A 22186-nucleotide genomic window follows, 5' to 3' on the forward strand; every position below is an offset into this window, starting at 1 on the left:
TTTTTTTTTAACCAATTAATTTTGACACGTTAAATGATAATACAATTTGTCACCTCTGGGAGTAGCTGGAATCTATTGTATGAGTCCATAAATTAGCACTGAGCAAAGGTTGCAAAACAAATCAGCTATGAATGTGCACCACACTTTTCAGATGTTCATTTGTGTAACAAAAGCGTAATCCTTAGATCACTAGAAAGACGAAAGCAGCATATGCATGGCCGCAAGTTCTTAAACGGCAATGCGCAAGAGTCGAGAGAGACAAAACCGACTTCCTGTAATCATATTAGAAAGTGAAGTTAATGAGCAGTTCTGGCTGTGCTGCGTGTAAACTGTGTGCTGCATATGTCCCACACCCAAGGACAAGATGATGTTTAGTCTCCGGGCTTATTCCCTTGGGAAAAGGTGTGCAAATGAGTGAGACAGATTTTACATGTAGCCCTGTCTGCTTGTCAGATACTGTCACTTATTGTCAGAGGTCACTGCTTACACAGGGCGGATGTTGTCTCCAAGGACATGTTTTACCTTGTGTGTGAGAGAATTTGAGAAGCAGGGTGGATAACTCCTGGAATAAAATAGATGTTGTACTTTGTATCGTAGTCACAGTCCCTGAAATTGTTTACAGTCGTTGGAGGTAGAGAGAGGTCAACAAGCTGTATTCCAAAGAAAGTCTGTGAAAACTCGGCTGAGTTAAGATGTGATTCAGAATGAGTTATGTACTTTCTCTTTAGTGGGTTGAGAATTTGGAGAGTAAATCTCACATAAATGAGCAATTCGTGCTCATGAAACTATTTTAGACTCAGCTTAAACGGATTCCCTTTGTCATTCTCTCATCAGTCTACACATTGTAATTACAAAGGATGGGGACATTTCTTTCAGATTTCTAATGGAAAAACACTCAAATATTAAAGTTAAAAAAACCTTTTCAGAACAGCTTTTATGGCACTTGAAACAGAATGTCTGCACTTCCTGCCTCCCGCCCATCTCACATGTACGAAGGGCAAATTCTGCGTGTGAAAGTGAATATGCCTCTTTTTTTTTGTTGTTGTTGCTTTGAAAGCAGTGTCTTTAGTTTCTTATGTGAGATCCTTGCACCAGTAGTTCAGCAGTGCAGCCTTTGATTGCAGGTTTGCTCTGGTTAAAAGAGAAATGTGAGCTAGAAATGTCAGATCAACCTAAAAAGATTTTTATTTATATTTCTTTGTGGAAATAAAAACTTTATTGGACTATAAAAAATAAAAATAAATACTTTGGATCACTAAACAAGCATTTTTGGGATTACCAGTCCATTATAATTCATTACATTAATTAAAAATTAGCTGATGCAAAAAATAAAAGGTATAACCTCACAATGTCTAAAATACTTTTATTGTCAGCAATTTGGATTTGGATTATGAAATGAATACTAGGCACATAACACTCTGTAAAACATTGCCTGGCTATATTGACCGTTAGCGGAAAGTCCAGCTGTTTAACTCTCAACTTGGTTTACTTGCAGTATCTACATAGCAGTGTGGGTACCATTACGGTAGTTACAATAAGCATGTAGTCAAATATTACTACTAAACTAGATTGTTTTTGGAGTCTGTGTAAGTAAATCAAAAATATGTCAAATTAAATGTTTTAGAGCCGTGTATTATTAACAGTATAGAAGTGGCTCATGATGCACGATGCTGTTGTTTTTGAACCTTTGTGTAAATTTTTTATGTGAAGCTCACCTTTACACAAAATAACTGTTTTCTACTGTTTTTAGTTCTTCTTCAGAGTACTAGGCAAGGTTAGACATTTAGAGTATTTCTTTAATATTACGTAATACAGAATGTTAGAAAAACACTGCAGCTTGGGTGACGCGCAATCATACATTGGTGCAATTGTATGAAATCCTCATGCAAGTGCAACCCCTTGGGATAACAAGTAAAATAGATTAGACAAAGGGGCCAAACCTCTTGATAATTTTGAAAGTTAACATTAGGGTTCTTGTGTCTGTATGACATGCTTTCATGAGCCCCCAGTTGGTTCTGCAGAGAAAAGTTGCATTTCCAACAACATCGGTAATGAATTGGCAGGACACATTCCTACGTACCCTCCATAAGTGCTTTGGTGCCAGATCTGTTTGGCATTTCGTGACCTTCCTATTCTGATTTGAGGCCTGCGTGTGTCTATTTCATGCCCAGAAAGATGCTTGCTGATCATGTTCTTGATGTTACTCTTTAGATGAAAAGAAATTCAAAGCCTCCTTTTCTTTCCGCATCTGTTCACCCCTCCTGTTCTGTCCTCGCTGGAAACGATTCCTGCCTCTTCTCCTTTCCACTCTCCTCACTCCTCCATCTTTATGCGGATGGCAGTGGAAGGGGCCCCTGCTCTGAATGCAGATGAGCTCGGTGCCCTTCCCCAACCAGGCCAACACGAAGCCCACTTGACTAGAATGAAACTCAAACAAATTCTTCGCATAATGTAAATAACACAAATATTCTCTTGAACTGAAAAGTGAGCCCCCCCTCCTCCTCCCCTTTCCTTTCATCTCTCTTCCTCATTCCCTCATGTGTGGATGGGTTGTTAGGAGAGGGAAGCGTCTCACCGCTTTTCTATTTCCTCAAGACACTCCCCAGGCAAAGGCCTAAGATCCTTCATTTTTATTACCACTAGAGCAGCCATTTACCGTGCACTTTATTAAAAACCATATTTCAGGGGACATGACTGCAGGCGGAGTGTGCAAAGATGGAGGTGGGTGCACTAGAAGAGATGGAGAGCAAAAAGGATGGAGCCGCTTGTGCAGCATGTTCTGTGCGTCTTATTGTATGTGTTTCTATATGTGCAGAAGAGGAGGAATATGAAGGGTGGCGGTGGTGGTCGGGGTGGGGGGGTGGCGGGATTGTCGAAACCGCATCTGACACGTTGTCAAGAAGACAGGCCAACTACAGTCTTGACGTAGTGCAGCTTCATCCCATTTACTGGTCTGAAGAAATGGAGAGGGACAGGAGACAGCTTGCATTCCGGCCACTAGCTCAATGAAGCGAAAAGAAGTGCTGTTGACGGAGCAATGGAGCTGCTCTAGGTCAAACAGTACAGTCCTGGGACGGCCAGAGCTAAACGTCCCACCACAGGCCACTGACTTTTACTGACCGTTCACCCATTACATGATGCGGCAGTCAGCATAATAACAAGACTCTGTTCTGGGACTGATAGGAAAGATGCTTTTGACCCCAAATGAATATGTTTGTTTCTTAAACAACATAGAGAGGTTATAAAAACTGGCTGTGAGAGGATCTCGTGTGCACAGCCCTCTTGTGTAGCCCAGACATATTTTCAGTCTGGGTCTTCAGTCAGGCTGGCATCTTTTCTTCTTGATTTGGATTCATGCTTTGGGTTTTTATCATGCTTAAAGATGAAGTGTCTCTTTATCTTCACCCCTCTTGTAGAAGCCTGAAGAGTTTGTGCCAACAATGACTAGTTACTATCCATTACCTTGACAAAATACCCAGTTCCATCCGAAGAAAAGCAATACAATAACATAATACTGCCATCGCCATGCTTCGCTACTTTTGAAGTGTTCTATTCCGTTGCTATATGCAGTGTTGCTTTAGCACCATGTATTTCCCATAATAGCTACACCAGATAATAACTCAAATTTCCACACGTCTTAGAAGGACTTCAAATGTGTTTCACAAAATTCAGCTGGCCTTGTTCTTCTTTACAAAAGGCTTTCATCTTGCAGGCCTCCTTCATAGCCCAGACATATGAAGAACATTGGAGATTACTGTTAAATGTGCTACACAGAAATCCCTGCAAGTCATTTTCTAAATGCCACAGTAGGCCTCTTGGCAGCTGTAACAACTAGCTCTGATATCGGCTTTTACCCAGTTTCATAGGGAGCTCCAGTTCTTGGTACTGTCTTAGTTGTCATTCCTTCTTTCTGATAACCGTGTTCCATAGTCTATCAAATAAATTTTATTTTTTTATTTTTTTTGCATCTTCTTCATGAGTTCTCTCTGCAGATGATGGCATTTGTGCAAGTTGTCCAAAACTCGAACATCTTACTTTATTTGGGATTAATTATGTATCATTCCAATGTAGGGATGTCAATTGTCCACTTGTTATTTGGAAAATGTATATATCCGTATACTATTCAGCCATCAATCATCTACATCAATTCATATTTTGATTTTTCAAAGGTGGACTGGTACCCATCTCCAGTAATCATTTGGCGAAAGGGTATTCCCTGGATAAAGGACAAAACCACACACACACATGCATTCACACCCAGGGAAGTTTAGAATAACCAATTTATCATGTTTTTGGACTCTTAGAGGGAGCTGGAGTACCCAGAGGGAGCTCATGCATGCATGTGGAGACCATGCAAACTCCGTACACAACAAGCACAGACTAAGATTTTTGCTTTAAGGCAACAGTTCCAACCACTGCTCCACTATGCAGTGATAATATGACGTGGCATTTTTTATTTGACTTTTGCTGTTACAGCATTTTTTTCATGGCAGTATTTAACAATGTATTTGAAAATATTAATAAATCAAATTATTGTGTGCTACTGTACAGTTGTTCTACTTAAAGTGATTGGTTTCCTGAGGTAGCCAATCTGATAATGGGTAATTTTATCGTTTATTGTTGTTGCAGTTTTTGTGGCCTCTGATTGTGTTCTGCTAACAACACTGCTGTTGCCACTTTTGTTGTTATACCAATTAATATTAATATTAATATTATTGGATTTTTTTCAATCAATATCAACCATCACTACTTTAAATGTAGTGATATCAGAGGTATTTGTTTTTTATGTGAGCTCCAATGCACTGTAAATGTTATACAGATATGGATAGTATATTGAGCCGATCCTTAAAGTCATAGTCAACAAATGTATCTGTATTATAGCTTAACCTGAAAACAATTAGATGTTTTTCCCAGTTGCTTGAACAGTTTTTTTAGAACATCTTTGACCTTTTTGTGAAAGCTGTCAAGCTTCTGTTTGAAGCAAGAACGTGTTACCCTAGAAACCAAGGTAATGGAGGTGGAGGTTTACTTTCCACAGGAGAGCAAAGTAATTTCAACACATCATGTGGCTCCACCCGAATGATTAGAGATTGTGGTCAATTCATAAATTTCTGTGAGACCAGAGTGATATTGAAAAGGGTTATATACAACCTCGGGAACCTCAGTGGCAGCAAACCAGAGGAGAGAGAAAAGGAAAAAAAGCAAAAACTTGCTCAACCCTACCAGTCACATCTGGAAATAAATCCAAATTTTTTATATCTAAAAGTGAATAATGAATAGGAGTATCTAAAAGTGAATACAAAAATGGTTTATTACCAATCTTTCATTGGCAATAAGTGTACATATTTGTTTTTGGAAAATATGTGCACGTATGTTTTATGTACCAGAAGACAGATCCACCTGATCTATTTTAGATAATCAGCTTCTGTTAAAGATTACATTTCAACAGTTTAGATGACTTGTACAGGTCAAAGAAGTACTGATTAGTTTTTCCCAGCTAGTCCAATTGGTGCATGGAGATAATAGAGAATTTATATCATCTTAAAACTATACCAACCTTTCTATCTTTACATTATCATACCATTACTGATATAGTGATCTAGTTATTCACAATTTATTTACAGACCATGGTTCTCTATCCTTTATAATGATGTTAATGTGTTGAAGACAGACTGAAATTTAAAAAAAATAAAATAACATTCAGTGTTTTCAGTCAGAGTCACTTTCTGCTATCATAAAAAATATGATAAAATGTTATCTGGTTGAGTTTTAGTTTTAGGTATTCACTCTGGGCACAAGGTCACAGATTTATGTGCATCTAACCACTCACCCAAAACAAATTTACTGATGATGCTTACATGAAATGCTACTACATTTTTGTAAAACAGGAAGATCCTCCTCAGCGTAGTAGTTTGCTAAAGCCTTAGGGAAAATCTAGTCCTGTACTTGTTACAGAAAGAAAACCAAAAGAGAGTTATCGTTTGCAGTTAAAATATCAACTGCTTTGTACGCTCTGTAGTCAGAACTTTATTTTAGAAGGTCCCAAACATGGGGCGCGGGGTGGTAACCATTTCATCCGCTGTTTATATTCCAGGTTTACTCACTTGTAAAGGAAAAAATTATCAGATTTGTGTAGTAGTTTGATTTTATTGAGGATATACCCATTACATGGAAATTAAAAATTGATTTGCCTGTCATTTTGCAAAGAAATTAGTCATTGTCCTACAACCCAGTCAGTTTTGACTCCCACAGATTGGTTATCTTCACAAAAATCAATCACTCAATCTGTTGCAGATACTTTTTACCTCAATCTGTTTTGTTTATTAAGCACAATTGTGCGGGAAATCAATGTCTTCCCTTACAACCTCTCCGACAACAGAGGCAAAACCCAAGAGCTGTCAAAGCTTGACAAGAGGGAGAAAGTGACAACTGTTGCTAATACTATTTAAAATTGGAGAAATGTAAAATGAAAACCAGGCAGTCTCACTCAGCCTGGAGCTTCACGTAAGATCCATCCTCGTGGGGTGAGGACGATGTGGAGGAAAGGAAGAGATCAGGCCACAACTAACTAGGAGGAGCTTGTTAATGGTCTGAAGGCACCTAGGAGCGCATTAATCAAAGGCACAATTAGTAACACACTGAACTGTAGTGGATTGAAATAGAAGCTATTTCTACAGACTCGCCTTAGGTTTACCAGTGAACATTTAAATGATTCAAAGGATTGGGAGAATGTGATAGGCATCTAGTTAACCTGCTATTTCTGGAGGAATAGAAATGCTGATAGACTTGAAGGACACTATCCCAATACGCTCAGATGTGGGAACATTATGCTTTTCAACTGTTGTTTTCAGCTAAGTGTACGGGGTTAGGGTTAGCACAACAATCATCCAATAGATGGGGGGGGTTGAATATCTTGAGTGAGAATCTTCCCTCATCCAGAATACTGAAGATGGTCTGTGAATGGGTCTCGCAATGTGAATGTTACCTAAAACACCATGGCAACAAGGAAATGGGTAAAGAAGAGTCACATTAAGGTTGTGGAGTGGTTTAGGCATATGTTTTCAATATGGCGGCCAAGCAGCAGCTAAGAAACTTAAATTATTGAGAGAATTCTTGAAAAAGAGTTAGCCAAAAATCCATCATGAGATGTGTGACGAACTGCTCAATGGGTTTGCCAGTTTTAAATCCCATTTCTCTTCAGTATCAAATGTTTATTTCACTCAGTTAATTGCTATTTTTGGTTTGGTTGCTATTTTGTCTCTTATAAAGAAGTGAACAGTATTAATTTTAGTTTGATTTTTAATGTGGAGTATGCAAACTTGCAAAACAGCAGGCAATCAAATATTTTTGGGGGGAGCAAATCTGATATCATGTAATTACTTCAATTTAAGGGCGGTTTGCTACAAAAATATTCCCAAAACTTTGCGGAAAATCTTGGCTTGGGTCGCATCTCTACTTGCCCCATTCATGAAGTCCTACAATTTGATCTCATTCTCCGTTACAGGATGTGACTAGCTGAGTGGTGCTCCATCCTGAGATATAGTTTCCCTCCTTAAGAAGGAATGGGAACTGAACTGTAACCAGAGTCGTCTCCATTAAGCAGATAGGTGTGGTTTTAGAGTGGTGCTAAGTAGTGAGCGATCGCTGGGAATCCAGTGGACTAATGGGCCTTTCTATCCATTACCAGGCCGTCGTAACAGTTTTTTCTTGCCTGGGACCTATGGCTGTACCATCTCCTGCTATGGCAGTAAGTGCTGTCTGGTTCAGGCGCCTGCATGGTGGTGCTGAGAGGATGCAGCTAATCTGCTCAGCATTGATCTGTACCCATTATGAAGGAAGATAAACACTTTATATCAGGAAACCATATTCATACAGATGGATGAGTGAGAATGCAGGGATACAGTGGCGGAAGGGGGTGAAGTCTCGCAACTCCCTTGTCAATAGATGCACAACACTGTGAAAAGGGTACATGCCAACGCCTCACTGTGAAGTTTCCTGCAATGGGGTAGAAGCAGAGATGTCAGCAGCTCTTTGAACGAATGATAAACCTCTTGGTAACCGAAATACAAAGTGTTATCTTTTTTAAGCAAAAGATTTCAAATCTCCCCCAATGGAGAGAAGGTGACATGCTTTAATTTGTGGGTTTGAGGATGACATAAACACATGGTAGCACCTTGCAAAAGCATTCATATCCCTTAAACTTTCCAAAATGAGACTTATTACAGTTACAAACCTAAATTGTGTGCTGGATATTTTACTTTCAGGTGACACTTCAGGAGTGACTGCACTACAATCTTGAAAGGCAAACTTAATGTAACCTTTTCAAAATTTTTGAATGCGCATGTCTAACTGTTCAATATTTCATCAGTACTTTTTGCACAACTTACTGCTTTCTAACAAGAAGCTTAAAGACAAAATTTACAAAAGAAAAAACAACCTTGAGTGGAACAAAGCAGAAATACAAAGAGCTTGGTGGAGCTTGTATTGTGCTCAGGTCAAAGTTGTAATTTGTTAAGCCTTTAACCGTGGTGCCCTGTGACGGATACTTGTTCAACCAATGGAGACAGGATATCTATCAAACTGCTCTAGAATAAGCCAAAGGCAGCTATTCAATGTGGAAGCAGAGCGCCTTGAAACATTTGATCTCATCAAAATTTCCACTCAGTTTTTTTTCCGTTCCTCTCTGTCTCACCATATCAGACCTACTTCTGTTGTTGGTTTATAGTGCAAGAAAAAAATTGCAAGTTTGCAAATAAAACATAGCTGTCAACCACTTATTTAAAAAAAAAAAAAAAAAACACTTTGTATTTCGGTTACCAAGAGGTTTATCATTTGCACTACTCAGCTGTGGATGATTAGAGTGTAGCGCCATCTGTATTGTTGTTTTTTTTGTTTGTTTTTTTAGTTTATTTCCCCAGGGTGGACAGCAAACTCCTAGCAAGCTCAGTGAATGCTGTTTTTGGAGTGGAAGCCCTTTAAGTCTTTAGCCACACAGACCATTTCCATGTAGGTTTAAGAGCTCTTCTGGCTTTTCTCTGTTCTCTTTGTGGCTCTTGGCAAATTGGAAACGGGACTTCATATGGTTTTCTTTCAACAATGGCTTTCTTCTTGCCACCCATCCATAAAAGTGAGATTTTAGACTTTATGGCATTGTGGCGCCATAGTCCCTGATCTGTCTGCCATGTTCCTTAGCATTCATGACGCTGCCTGCTCATGAATGTTCTCTAACACACCTCTTCATAGTTATGTACTACTTTGTGTTGCTCTGTCGCATAAAATCCCAACAAAATACATTGAAGTTGTGTTTTCTTGAGTGATAAAAGTTCAAATGGTGTGAATACTTTTTGCCAGGTACTTTATATATTCTGATCACATCCGCAGGTCCACCATGTCGCGCATTCCCATTCGCAGTTGTGTCAACATTAGATGTGTAGGAAGTATACATGGGTTTAATGAGCTTTTCATGTCATGTGGACAGTAGCTGAGCATGGCACAAAACACAGTGGCTTAATTGTTTGCTGATGGAAATCGCCTCTGACTGAAACCAACCAAAAAAACAAAAAAAAGAAACTAATAGGATCTTTATCACTTTGAGCTAACAGAGGTTGACACAGCAGGGCATTGGTTGGTCACTGCGATAAATGCTTGTTACTGGCTTTGCCCTATGGAGCAGTTAACTGTTGTTACCATTAAAGCTTAATTCGAGGCTCCTCTTTGACCTTGATGTGGGAAATCTTGTCAAAAGGCTTAGCCGGGTGTGTTCATATCAAAACCATCCCACTGTTCGGCGGATCCCTCGCAATTTCTCAAAGTTCCCTTCCAGGATAGCATTTGTTGGAGCACAAAATTAAGCTATCCAATATGTTCGGCATTTATTGATTTTAGTCAGAGGAGTGTTTTGGTTTAAGTCAGTGTGGAATGTGTAGCACCTTAGCAGGTGTTTGCTTCTTCCCGAGATGGCTTGCTTCTGCCAATTGTTTTGTTCCTTTTATTTGGAGGGGGTGGGTTATACAAAAAAGCCATGACTCTAGACTGATTGAGGAAAAAGGTTAACAAGAAGGAGCCTCATTTACTAAGCAGTTAAAGCAAATGAGAGCGAGTTCATGACAGGAATGGATGGTGTCATAAGTGAGACTCTTATCCATCCCAATTCAGTCCACCACCAACCCAAGCAAAAATAAAGTAAAATAAAATGAAATAAAAATACTAAGTAGACTAAAAACTACCATTCTGCAAAAATCAGAAAGTACATACAGCAGAGTTTCATCAGAATAACCAAGCACAGGTTTGGTCAGCTTAACACTTAAAAAAAGGGTATTTTGTAAAATTGACTCTTTTGGGCTTTCTGTCATGTTACTGTGTTATTCCTTCATTAAAACATACCTGGAGTGTTTGAGTGCTTTCATTCTTTCCAGCATGTTTGAGAAAATCTTGACTCTCCAGTGGCAGCCATATTGGGGTTTGCTTAAACACTTGCTTTCACAAAGCGCTGCCTATTTCCACCAAGGCTTCTCTTTGGCGCTGCAGCCTCCAGCTGAATTTCACGCACAATTCCTCCAGACTGGCATGACAGCAATTAGCAAACACCTGATAGAACTGAGCATGTGTTGTAAGGAGAAGCATTGTGTAGGGAAAAAGAGTATGAGTTTCTTAAAGAGACAGAAGCCCAATTTCAATGCTTTAAATTACACATTCAAAGCATTGAAATTTAAAGCACATGCCTTAAAACTTTTTTTAAGGGATATTTATATATACAGCATTTTTTATAACAGCTGAAGGCAACATAGTTACTTGATTGTGCCATAAAAATATACTACTGGCCCTTTAAATTCTCAGCTAGAACTCAAAACTAGTGATTTAGGTTTAGAGAAATGCTTATTAATTTTGCACCTGCAACAAATTTGATAAGTTTATATTACCCAGCTGTAGTGAATGTGCAGAATTGTCTTGACATACTTACAATATGCACAACATAAAGGAGCATCCAATAAACTAAACATGAAATAAAAGAACTGAAAGCTGTTTTAGGGCAAATGATCATGTTTTTTTTCCTATTATTTGTGCCGCCCCTGAGGCAGTGCCACCCTGGCACAGTGTCGTACTGCCTAGAAGCAACATTGGGTCTTGTTTTAGGGAAAAGTCATTCATGTTTGTACACAGCAACTGGGGTGAATTTAGATCACACTGCTTTTCCTGCTTGTCTTTTTAAAATGTTGTCTTTTGTCTCCTTTTTCCAAACCTCAGGTCCGCTCACAAAAAAAAATGATGAGTCCACCATGAACAGACCAAGGGATGAAGGTATTTTATTTGCATGTTTCCTTCTCCTTATGCTCTATTATTTATTTTTTTTAACAGGGCCATGGGAAATGTGGCGTTTGCATCTGTTTCATTAATCATCAGTCTATGTGCACATCACATTGTCCACCCTTAACTGCCTTGATTAGGACGCAAATCGGCCATTCACTGTGACAAGCACGCATTCGGATAAATAAAAGCTACCCACAAAACAGTTGTTCATCATTCCCTGCTCGTCACAACTGCTGCTTTTTGGGCACTTGCACAGGAAGCTAATTTACTCTCCTTTCTCGGTTGCTATGTGGCTGATCAGCCACACGCTGATGTTCTTGCTGCTGTGATGCATCTCTCAAAAATCTATATTCGCTCCTTATTCACCTGCGCTTTTACTCTGCCACCAAAGTTTTCATGAAATGTTCCGCTCAATTATTGTCCTCCATGTTGTCTTCGCCCAAACCGACATTTACGTGGGATAGTAAATCCATTTTTGTTTGCTGCTTTATGCTTTCAAGTCTAATGTTGTCTGCTTTTCATTGATGCAGCAAAAATCTCTCCATGTGTCACTGTTTCTATGCAACTGCATGGAAACAAAGGCCCTCTACCTTTGTTGTTGTTTTCATTCCTCAGCAATAAAGTGCCTTGTTTTTTTTCGTAATCTTTTCCACTTTTTCCTTGTCGCAGTCATAAATTCGTTGGCAAAAACTAGCATAAATCAGTGGAAGTGTGAGCAAAGTTTACACCTAGATTTCAAAGTTTCTTAAAAAAAATACAAATCTTAAAATTCAACCAAACCAAATTCAATCAACGCTTTACTGAGCCGCCTTTCGGTGCAAAGACGGCTGCAAATCTTTTGGTGGTATGTCTGCATCAGGTCTGCATCACTGCACACTAAAATGTTCTCCATTACTTTTTGCTAAGTCGTTCAAGCCTGATCAGACTGAATGGAGCAAACAGTAATTTTATGGTCTTGCAACAGATTCAGGATGTGACTTTGACTTGGCCATTTTAGCACGTGGAAATGCTTTCAATTAAGTCGCGCCGCTTCAGCCACTGTCCAGCTTTAAGGTGAACCTCTGCCCCAATCTTAAAGCTTTTTCAGCATTTAATGCGTTTTCATTCAGGATTTCTTCTTTATTTTTGTTTCATCTATCTTCCCATAAAGTGACTGGCTTCTCTGTAACTGCTGAAGAAAGGCGTCCCAACAGCACGATGCTGCCACCGCCATTTTTCATGTTGGGCATGGTGCTTGCACACATTTTTTTTCTGCACCTATGAAAACTTAAACACATTGCTTGTTCTTCTCTAGACACGTTCTTTACTTTTCGTATCGTCGTCCGGTTTCATCTGTGCCGCGCTTCTTCTATTTGGGTGTCGAACTGTCTTTTTTCCAGGAATCGCTAACCGCCGTGCTTTGAAAGGAGACAAAAAGGAGCCAGCGCGAGCTAATCCAATTTTGCGATTCCGTAACGGCGGAAAAAAGAGAGAGAGGGATTCACGAAGAACTGTAGAGAAAAGGGATGGGATGATGAGAAAGTGGGGTGAGAGGGGTTGGAAGAGAAAAAGGGAAAATCTGAACACTGGGGAGGGCAACAAAGAAGGGAGAGAGGTGAAAAAGCACTCATAATGAAGACAAGTGCATGATGAAATGACATTTATAGAGCTTTGAAAGTGAGAGGGATGTGGAGAAACAGAGAGTGAGAGGGTGGATGGAGAAGGACACCGGTGAAGCTTGACATTTATGCCCGCAGCTGACGGATCTTGACGGGATCACGAGGTGCCGGGCCGCAGTTGAGCTCTTACTTAATTGCCCGAGCGTTGGATGGCCCAAACATTGTTTTAAAGGCATCTTATTTGAAAGGGGTTTGTAGGAAGCCGCACTGCTTATGTGTGGGTTTGGGTGCTGAGAGAAAAGTGCTAATTCAGCCTTCAGTCTTTTACACCCGGATCAATGGAAATTACCATAAGGAAATGAATGAGAGAGGAGCCGCGGAATGGAAAAGAAGAAAGTGGGCACTTTGAGTAGGAAGGTAAGACATTACTATTAAGAATGGGAGTTAAGGAGGGTAGTGTCAGGCTAGGTGGTATGAACAGGTGGGAATAATCTGTCAGTGTTTTTTAAGCAGGCAGGAAAGACACTGAGCTCGTTGTTGGCTATAAAGGTCTCAGACTGGGCCCGCTTCTCCTTCCAGTTACCTCACATTTTCTGCCTCAGTCATTCAACCACTTTCACGTCTGAAGCGCAAATAAAGATTAAAACTAACGAAGCCTTAAGCAAAGCATGTAATATCTTCTGCTTAGCATTACTGTATTGCCAGATGTTAATGGTTTGGGCTCATCTGTGTGGCCTTGAATTAAAACCCCTCTACTGACACATTTACGTAAATTTATAGGATGAAAAATAAAAAATTAACTTTTGGTGAGAGTTAAAATTTCTCATTCTCAGCACCATTCAACACCTTGATTGCTACCACCAAAGGAATAGTTCAAATATTTCTGTTGAGACTCCCTTGCAGATTTGTTTTTGTTTTTTAGGTAAGATCACAGCTGAAACTCTTACTGCTCTTTCAAAAAAAAAAAAAAGCCATAAATTTAATTCTGGTTTGTAGGCCTTTCTCCTGCTGCCATTTTGTTTCTGACTGTATGCTGTCGCGTTAGTTGGTGTAGCTAATAATGTGTTTTGCTGTGTAAATGGGAAGAAATTGAGTGCATTTTGTGAAACATCAAGCTAGACATTGCATTGCAAAAACACACAAGTATGTTTGGTCTAGTTTCTAGTTCAAATATCTTAGTACACTTGAAATAAGACCAAATTATCTCACAAGTAATATTTCAGCAAGACATAGGAGCTTGTTTTAAGTAAATAATTCCTTAATATTGATGAAAATTTTGTTTCTAGTTCTACTGGTTGATTATTTCACTTAAAGAAAAATATCTTGTTAAGTTTACTAAGATATTTGCATTAGAAACGAGACCCGTGTGTGTAGTACATGCAAGCACACATACAAGTACTTATAGACTTGGCAGAGAGATGTTTTTTTGCCTTTTAAACTATTATAACACAGTCACAAAACCGCCTGCAAAACTGAATAACTGCCAAATACTGAAAGTTTAAGCAGCCTATAACAAAGGCATTCACTCAATGCACATTTTGTTTGATCCTTTCTGGGCTGTCGACGTTAACGCACGCAATTAATCTGAAAAGTTTAAAGCGTTAATATTACATGATGCAGATTAATCATATTACCTATTTTGATCTTTAAGCCTCTCTCCCGTGAAGCGTTGCCTGGTTCACAGCAGTTACAGATTGACACACGGGGAGCGACGAAAGCGAAAGTTTTCCGCCACTCAGGATTAACCCAACAAATGGGACGTTAATAACTAATACCTTCCACTATGTGTTCTGTAATGTTTATTAAGGTTTGTGCTAAAAACACTTTTAGAAAGTCTTTATCTTTTCGAAACACATTTATGTCATGTACAAGAGAGTAGCATCAAAATGCAGACAAGAACTTAGCATAAGCATAGTAAAGTTTTATTCATGATAATAGAAACTTTACTGATCTGACATGAGGAGGCCAGAAAATGGTGCATGGGCAGAGTACCTAGTATGAGCAATGAAAACCAGCAAGCTTGTAATGAAGGAAGACTGAAGATTTACATTGGATCCGGGTGAGCTGTATTAGGGGAATGTGGAACAGCTGTGCTGGAAAACAAACATGGAAACTGAGGGAAAGTGAATAATTAAACAATAGAAACAACAAACCATTAAAAAAAGAGACTAATGTTAACATAAGAGAGCAAACCAAGAAATGGAAGAACACAAGAAATAAGTAAGCAAAAAAAAATGTATTAACCTATATGGCAAGATTTTTCTGAAAATAAACTGAGTACAGTAATACCATTAAAACATAAATAGACAACAAGGACATGATCAAAAACCAAAACCCAGACTTATTAAAATCCTTCCTCATTTAGAAAATTTAAAAAATATGTCTTGAGAAAAACATTAAGAAAAACTTTCATTTTCCAACAGCTTCTAAATGAGTCTCAGTACCGCTCAGTAAAAGCGTGCTGTTACTCTTTAACTTGCCAACTGGCCTTAAGGGGAAAATTTGGAATATTTAACTGCAAAATGGATTTAAAACAATGAAAATACAACAAAAAATGTGGAAATAAGTTTGTTTCCAGAGTTTAAAGAGTTGAATAATGTCCTTTTTTTTTAAATCATTTTGTGGCAGTGGCGGCCTTTATTTGACCGTTTTCATACAGGAATTACGGCATAAGGAGAAAGAAAATGCATGCGTGTACGGGACTGGGCGAGGAGAACTAGCACTTTCAGTATCGGGTAAAACCTCCTTAAATACCATTTAAATATGAAAATTTCAAGTTCAGAAATTCCTCCCCAGGTTTCTTTCAGAAGATGTGAGTTAATCAGACATTTCTAACCTGATCTTGTCCTTTGCTTGAGGCTTCTCAGGGCTGATGCAGTTTATGCATAACCAGCTCAGTTATTTAAGCTGACTGTGATCATTTTGATAATCTTTTAGATCAAATGAAATGAATCATGTCCACCTTCAGCTTTTCAACTGTTTCACGACTACACATTTCCCCTGATTGATTACCTGCTTTTTGCCTCTGCACTGGAGCACCTTGATACTCTACAGGAGGAGCTCAAAAGCTGTAATATCTACAACAATGGAAGCTTTTCCTCTTCATATCAGTGGAAATCTCAGGTCCAGCAGCACCTGACCCCACAAAGTTTTTTTTTTTTGTTTGATTTTTTTCTAATAGTTGCATTTTTTTGTAGGTGAAGCAGTGTTTTTTTTTTTATTTTATAGATTTTGGCGCTTGCTTTGACTCACTGAATTGCTGAAAAAATTTGACTTCCTCGTCAGATTTGAGTCAAAGCTTCCTGGTGTTTGGAACTTTTAATAGTTTCATTAACCGGGCACCAAACAGCCCCACCAACACGTTTCTCAGTGGGCTCGGCGTTCTCTTTGCTGACACAAGGCGACTTTTCTGGGCCAAGCATAACTTTTTTGACTCAAGTTTGGTTTCGACACACGAGCACACATCCTTCCAGCAGCTTTTAGAATTTGCTAATCAGGGCTGGATGCTTGAGTCAAATTAAAAAATGGAAAGTGATTTAGGATATTTCAGCCAAGCAGTGGGGGAACAGCAGCTGTTAGGGTGCAGGGTGTCCTTACTTCTTCATGAATTAATACACTATAGAACTGTTTGGTTTAACGAGTAAAACAAGATGAGGACGGGTATGGCCACTTCTTGAAAAATGTTGTTCCCCTCCAGAGAATCAGGCATACAGAGGCATCTTCTTCAATGAGTGCATTAAATTAAAACCCAATACATAAATACTAAATAAATGGATGGATAAATAAAATCACATACTGCATGACAGCTACCACTTCTTAGCTAGCAAAGAACATGAGTGAAGGAAGAAAACTGTACAGGTGAGCTGCAACAGAAAGTTTCTGTTTCCTGTGGGGGAACAGTGGACACACGGCCTTGAAAGTTGGCATAGCTTTGCGGAGACAAAAAAATAAATAAATAAATTATGCTCACTTGTCGGAAGCACAAACTGAATGGAAAAAGACAGCTGAAACATTCAGTGGAGTTACTTACAAAGATAGAAAAATAAAATAATTATTGCTAGTTTACAGTTTTGTCAAATCACATCTCCAAGCTTTATATAAGTTTCTTACTTCTTCCTTACTCCTTTTCGAGCATGTTAAGATTACTGTGGCACAAATAGTATGTCTTTTGCATTCCTTATTCTTGTGCATGATTTTATACTACTATCATGTTCGAAATAAAGTTTCATTTGATTTTATTATATATATATATATATTGTCAGCGTAAAGGGGTCTGTAAAAGCCTTCTTTTACAATTCTTATTGAACCGGAACGCGATTTGTTATTGAACCAGAAAGCTCAATGAATTATCCCTCATTTTTATTTATATATATATATATATATATATATATATATATATATATATATACAGTACAGACCAAAAGTTTGGACACACCTTCTAATTCAATGGGTTTTCTTTATTTTCATGACTATTTATAAGGCAAGAAATCCCACTTATTAACCTGACAGGGCACACCTATGAAGTGAAAACCATTTCAGGTGACTACCTCTTGAAGCTCACCAAGAAAATGCAGAGTGTGTGCAAAGCAGTAATCACAGCAAAAGGTTGCTACTTTGAAGAAACTAGAATATAAGGGGTATTTTCAGTTGTTTTACACTTTTTTTGTTTAGTGCATATTTCCACATGTGTTATTCATAGTTTTGATGCCTTCAGTGTGAATCTACAATGTCAATAGTCATGAAAATAAAGGAAACTCATTGAATTAAAAGGTGTGTCCAAACTTTTGGTCTGTACTGTATATATACCGGAAATATAGATACCGGAAAGCTCAATGAATTATTCCTCATTTTGAAATGAGGGATAATTCATTGAGCTTTCCGGTTCAATAACGAATCGCCAGAGAAGGCTTTTACAGACCGCTTTACGCTGACAAAAGCCTGACAGTCCAGTGGTCTTTAGGAGGCTGATCATTTGCTCTTTAAGATGTGGAGGCACAGGCCACTGCTATGGTTCCCTTCCTCTCCGGGTTTGATTTACATTCTGAGCGTCTCTCTGAATGAGGCTGATGACGGCCAGCTAATACGTCACTCCTCCATACTGTCTTAGTAACGTCAAGATAATTGAACTTGTTTACATATCCTCTGGGAAATCAGCCGACGCTCAGAATACACCAAAGAGAAGAAGAACACGAGCTGCACGCGCTGGGCTGTGTGACTTGAAATATTTTTGTGTGTGCGCAGGGGGGGGGATGTGTGTGTGTACTTTATGTCCAGCCGGCTCGTGTCACACATATATGTTCTAACAGAAGACGCGCAATAATTTATGGGGGAAAAAAACTATGCATGTGCGTGTGTCCGTGCGTCGCCCCCTCTCCATTTCCCTCAACACTGATACACACGCGCGTGCCCATCCGCCGCTGCTGCGAGTGACGCGCCGCCGGTGCATGTGTAACCTGAGATTCAGGTGGTGATGCAGGCGGGTGTGCAAATACGTGAGTGGAATTTGTTACCACGGCAACAGTCGGTGCGATGGAATGGCTGGTGCAGTTCTATTAGCGAGAAGCAGTTTCCATAGCGACTCAACATCGCAGCTGCCTATGCAAGAGTGTGTGTGTGTGTGGCTTTGTATGAATACGGTGTGAATCCTGTGTGAATTTCGGCGTTCATTAGCGTACCTTGCCATGTGTGTCTTGATTTGTGCCTCTTTTTTTTTTCATCCGTGATATCTTCAGGGGGTTTTTTTCCCCCCATGTTTGTGAATCTCCAATTCCATTTCTTTACCCATCACTTCTCTCATGCTGCCCTATTTTCATCTTTTCCTCTCTGTTTCTATCTTACGACCCTCCTCCCCCCACCCCCTCTCTCTTCTTCCAACCCAGCTCTCTCTCTTTCTTTCTCTCCTGTTATCTTCCCATCTCCCTCCCTTCTTTGAGCACTGAAGCTCATCAGGGTAAACAGATGCTGTGGCTGTTATTTATGTTTCCACTTGGTCTGCCTTTCATACAAATTATCCACAGGGCCTGCACAGTGCAGACGCTCAGCCTAACTGGGGTGCTCTGGCAGCTCTCTCAGCCTCGTCCACGCTCAGACGCTCTGAACATACCACAGACGCTCCGATGGGGTGGAGGTGGGGCTGGGATGGGGGGGCAGGAATGGCGGAGTAGTGGCAGGTGGGTTGGGGGAGGTGGAGGGGGTGCACACAGGCTGACTGAGTAAACCATAGCAACATACTGATGGCCGCAAAGACACCACTAACAGATAAGGCATCGGAACTGCCTGCACCATTCGCTCCACACGTGGAGGGGAATAAGAGTGCGGGAAGATACCATCGCTGCAGAGGACGGGATGAACAGGCAATCGCAGAAGGAGGCATAGTAGAATGGGACATACACTAAATAGTTTCATCCAGCCAATTAGAAAAGTGTTTACAACCCACTCACAGGTCAGACATTTGTAGTAAATTCGACCTTGTCCTGTAGCCGATTCCCTTTTTTTTTTTTTTTTTCCTTTAAGACATAAAACATATCGGAACGATACTGAAAATAATGAATAATTTACACCAGGAGAGGAGGAGATGTCACGCCGCTGTCTGAAAAGGCAGACTGTGCTGTTATTTTAAAAGCAAAGCTAGATGGATTGCAGACTTTGCTTTCTGCACTGGGTTTAGTGTCTTTTATCAGCGATTAGCATTGGCAGGCAGCACAAAAACTGAAAAGACCCAAAAAGGATGAAGTGCAGCAATGTTGCTCTGCTTCATTCAGCCCTTATGTTTTCTGCACAGGGTCTGGTAAGGACTCCGGCACAAATTATGAAAAAGCCGCCCAATTAGCAGACCAGTTCATTTCGGCCTTGATGAAAGCCACAAGCTGAAACACGTTTGTCTACAAATAAAGTTGGTTTCTCACTATTTCAAGTGTTTGCTGAAGTCTTCACCTCTCGTTACTTTCCTTTCGCCTTGGGAAGTGAGGTGCGGTTGTGCCAGAACATTTTGGATATTGGTTTGAAAATCTAAATAAATCACAGTTTTGTCTCAACATAGCCTTGAATATTTTGGAAAAAGGAGAGAAAGAGCTTCTTATATGTCTGTTTTTCATCTGATTTCATTTTAAACACCTTAGGGATACAGATAATGACTAAACTTGACTCTTCTTCATTCTGTAACAAACATTAAAAAGTGTTGTAGACATTAACAAATAGCATTCGATCAATAAAAAAGGACAGATAATCGTCTGAATTTTGTCACCAATCAGTTTTTCCATATTGTTCTCTCCTTTCATATTCTGATTGTGGCAGGAATGTTCTCGATTGTTTCTTTTTCCCTCATTAAGATCATAAAAAATCTTTACCACTCCTCTAGAGTTGGCTTAACTGTGTGGGGTAATTGCATACTTACGTATATGTTTGCATGTGAAAACTGTTGAATTTGAATCATGTTTTACAAGTAACGCATATCTTTTTATTTTTGAAAAATCCGTATTTTGCAGATATTCGGGATCGCCGAAAGAAGCCAGTCATGCTCTTTATCCACGGAGGCTCCTACATGGAGGGCTCAGGGAACATGTTTGATGGGAGCGTCCTTGCTGCCTACGGAAACGTCATCGTTGTAACCATGAACTATCGCCTTGGCGTGCTCGGTGAGTTCGAGGCATCACATTATGCCATATTTGCCATGTGTCTGGCATGAAGTGACAGAAGCGGGGCATCGTAACTCTTAAGACTTTAACTCACATCAGAGAGCGGCGTTGAGTTAAAGTCGTTTAGAAACTGTGGTATATTTACTAAGGCGAAAATAAACATTTTAAAGGGTAATTTTCCCTTTAAATTGTTGATTTCAAAGGAGAAAATATGAACTCATTTTTGTAGTTGAAAATTGCTCCAACAGTTTCTCTTTGAACTAATTACTGTAGGGTTTATGAACATATGTTTGTAGCCTTTGGTTTCACATTTTAGAATACAGAAGCCATCTTATAATAATTTAAAAATTCTTTAATTATGCCAAAGAGAAACTACATTTCATATCAGACAAGTATCTTCAGAGTTGCTGATGATAATGCAGTGAGCAGGAATGGGTCTGCAGCAGCAGTAGGTCTTGCAATGAATCTGAAGAGGCCTCTGACTGAAGACTATCGCTGTAATAAATGTAGTCTTATGACAGTCATATCATGCTTAAATCTCAATTTCCAGGCAGCAGATACAATGTTCCACAGTAACATGACCCGGATGACAGCATCGGTCATTGGCAAGAGTTGCTAATCCACCTCACTTGCTTTTGCTGCTCCTCTTTAAATCTCTGTTTTAGTCGTCCATTATGTTATTTACTTGATAAACAATCTTTGTGCAATAACCTCCAGACATTTTACCGTATAAACAGAAGCAGAATAGGCTCAGAAAAGGGGCTTCTTTATCGTCATCGGTGCCCATGTAAAATTTACATGCCAACATATTACTGTGCATGTACAACTTGAGGCACTGTCTCTCCTTATCATCATCATCTCCACAAAGATCACTACTTAAGATATGACCTAAGTATTTCACTTTGCTAAATAGACGGAAGATTTAGTTTGTGGTCTTCCTTAGCCGTAGTAATCACGCAAACTCTCTTTTGGGAGCAAACAACCTCTAACGCTGCAAACCAGCACTGTAAATAAGACGAACTCATTTCCAATTTCTACCGTGCCATGCAGCATTTATTTAATTTATTTAATTCTGAAGCTATCCAGGACTTTACAAACAGCACTGCCGACACGAGACATACGCTACTACTGCAATTGGAATTTATAAAGTCCACCTGAATTATGAAGCAGGATAAATGGCTTATCAAGGTAACGTCTGGTTTAATGCGGGATTTTATGTCGCACAAAGTTGGTTGACTCCTTACCTGGGTCTATCGCCGTGGTAATTATATGTGATGTCGAGGAGCGTCGCGTTATGCGCATTCATCAGATTCTTTTATCTGTGTTCAGATTTCTTCCTGCCTTTTCAGGGGGATTGATCCACTTATTCCCACCTGTTATTTTTATTTTTTTAATTTTTTTATGTGAGCTTGTGCATATCCTGAGTCGGTAACCCTGAATTTGAGATTTAGAAACCAAAATATTTCAGTTTGAATTCATGCGTGTGCTGAGTATTGAGTAGATATGCTGATTGGGCACCTTGGAACTACAGAGTGGCCCCAAAAATACCACTACGTTCCCCCAACTTTTCACTTTTATTACTACGTGGAAAGCTAGGCGGACCTAAATACAGGTCGATAGTGGGGGAAAAAAATAACTGCTTATGAT

The 22186-nt window shown here is 39.5% G+C and overlaps 1 protein-coding gene across 3 annotated transcripts in view; it reads left to right on the forward strand.

The window, feature by feature from the left end:
- The window catches only part of nlgn2b (neuroligin 2b), an 83889-nt gene that overhangs the window by 32412 nt on the left and 29291 nt on the right, over positions 1-22186 (forward strand). For 2 of the 3 annotated variants that reach the window (XM_032576391.1, XM_032576389.1), the window contains exons 3-4: positions 11245-11298; positions 20390-20539. In XM_032576391.1, the coding sequence (XP_032432282.1) occupies positions 11245-11298; positions 20390-20539 (204 nt within the window). Of the gene's footprint in view, positions 1-6948; positions 6953-11244; positions 11299-20389; positions 20540-22186 lie in introns of those variants that run through there. The other variant, XM_032576392.1, reaches the window with a different exon arrangement.

Source organism: Xiphophorus hellerii, chromosome 11 (genome assembly GCF_003331165.1).
Source record: "Xiphophorus hellerii strain 12219 chromosome 11, Xiphophorus_hellerii-4.1, whole genome shotgun sequence".
NCBI lineage: Eukaryota > Metazoa > Chordata > Actinopteri > Cyprinodontiformes > Poeciliidae > Xiphophorus > Xiphophorus hellerii.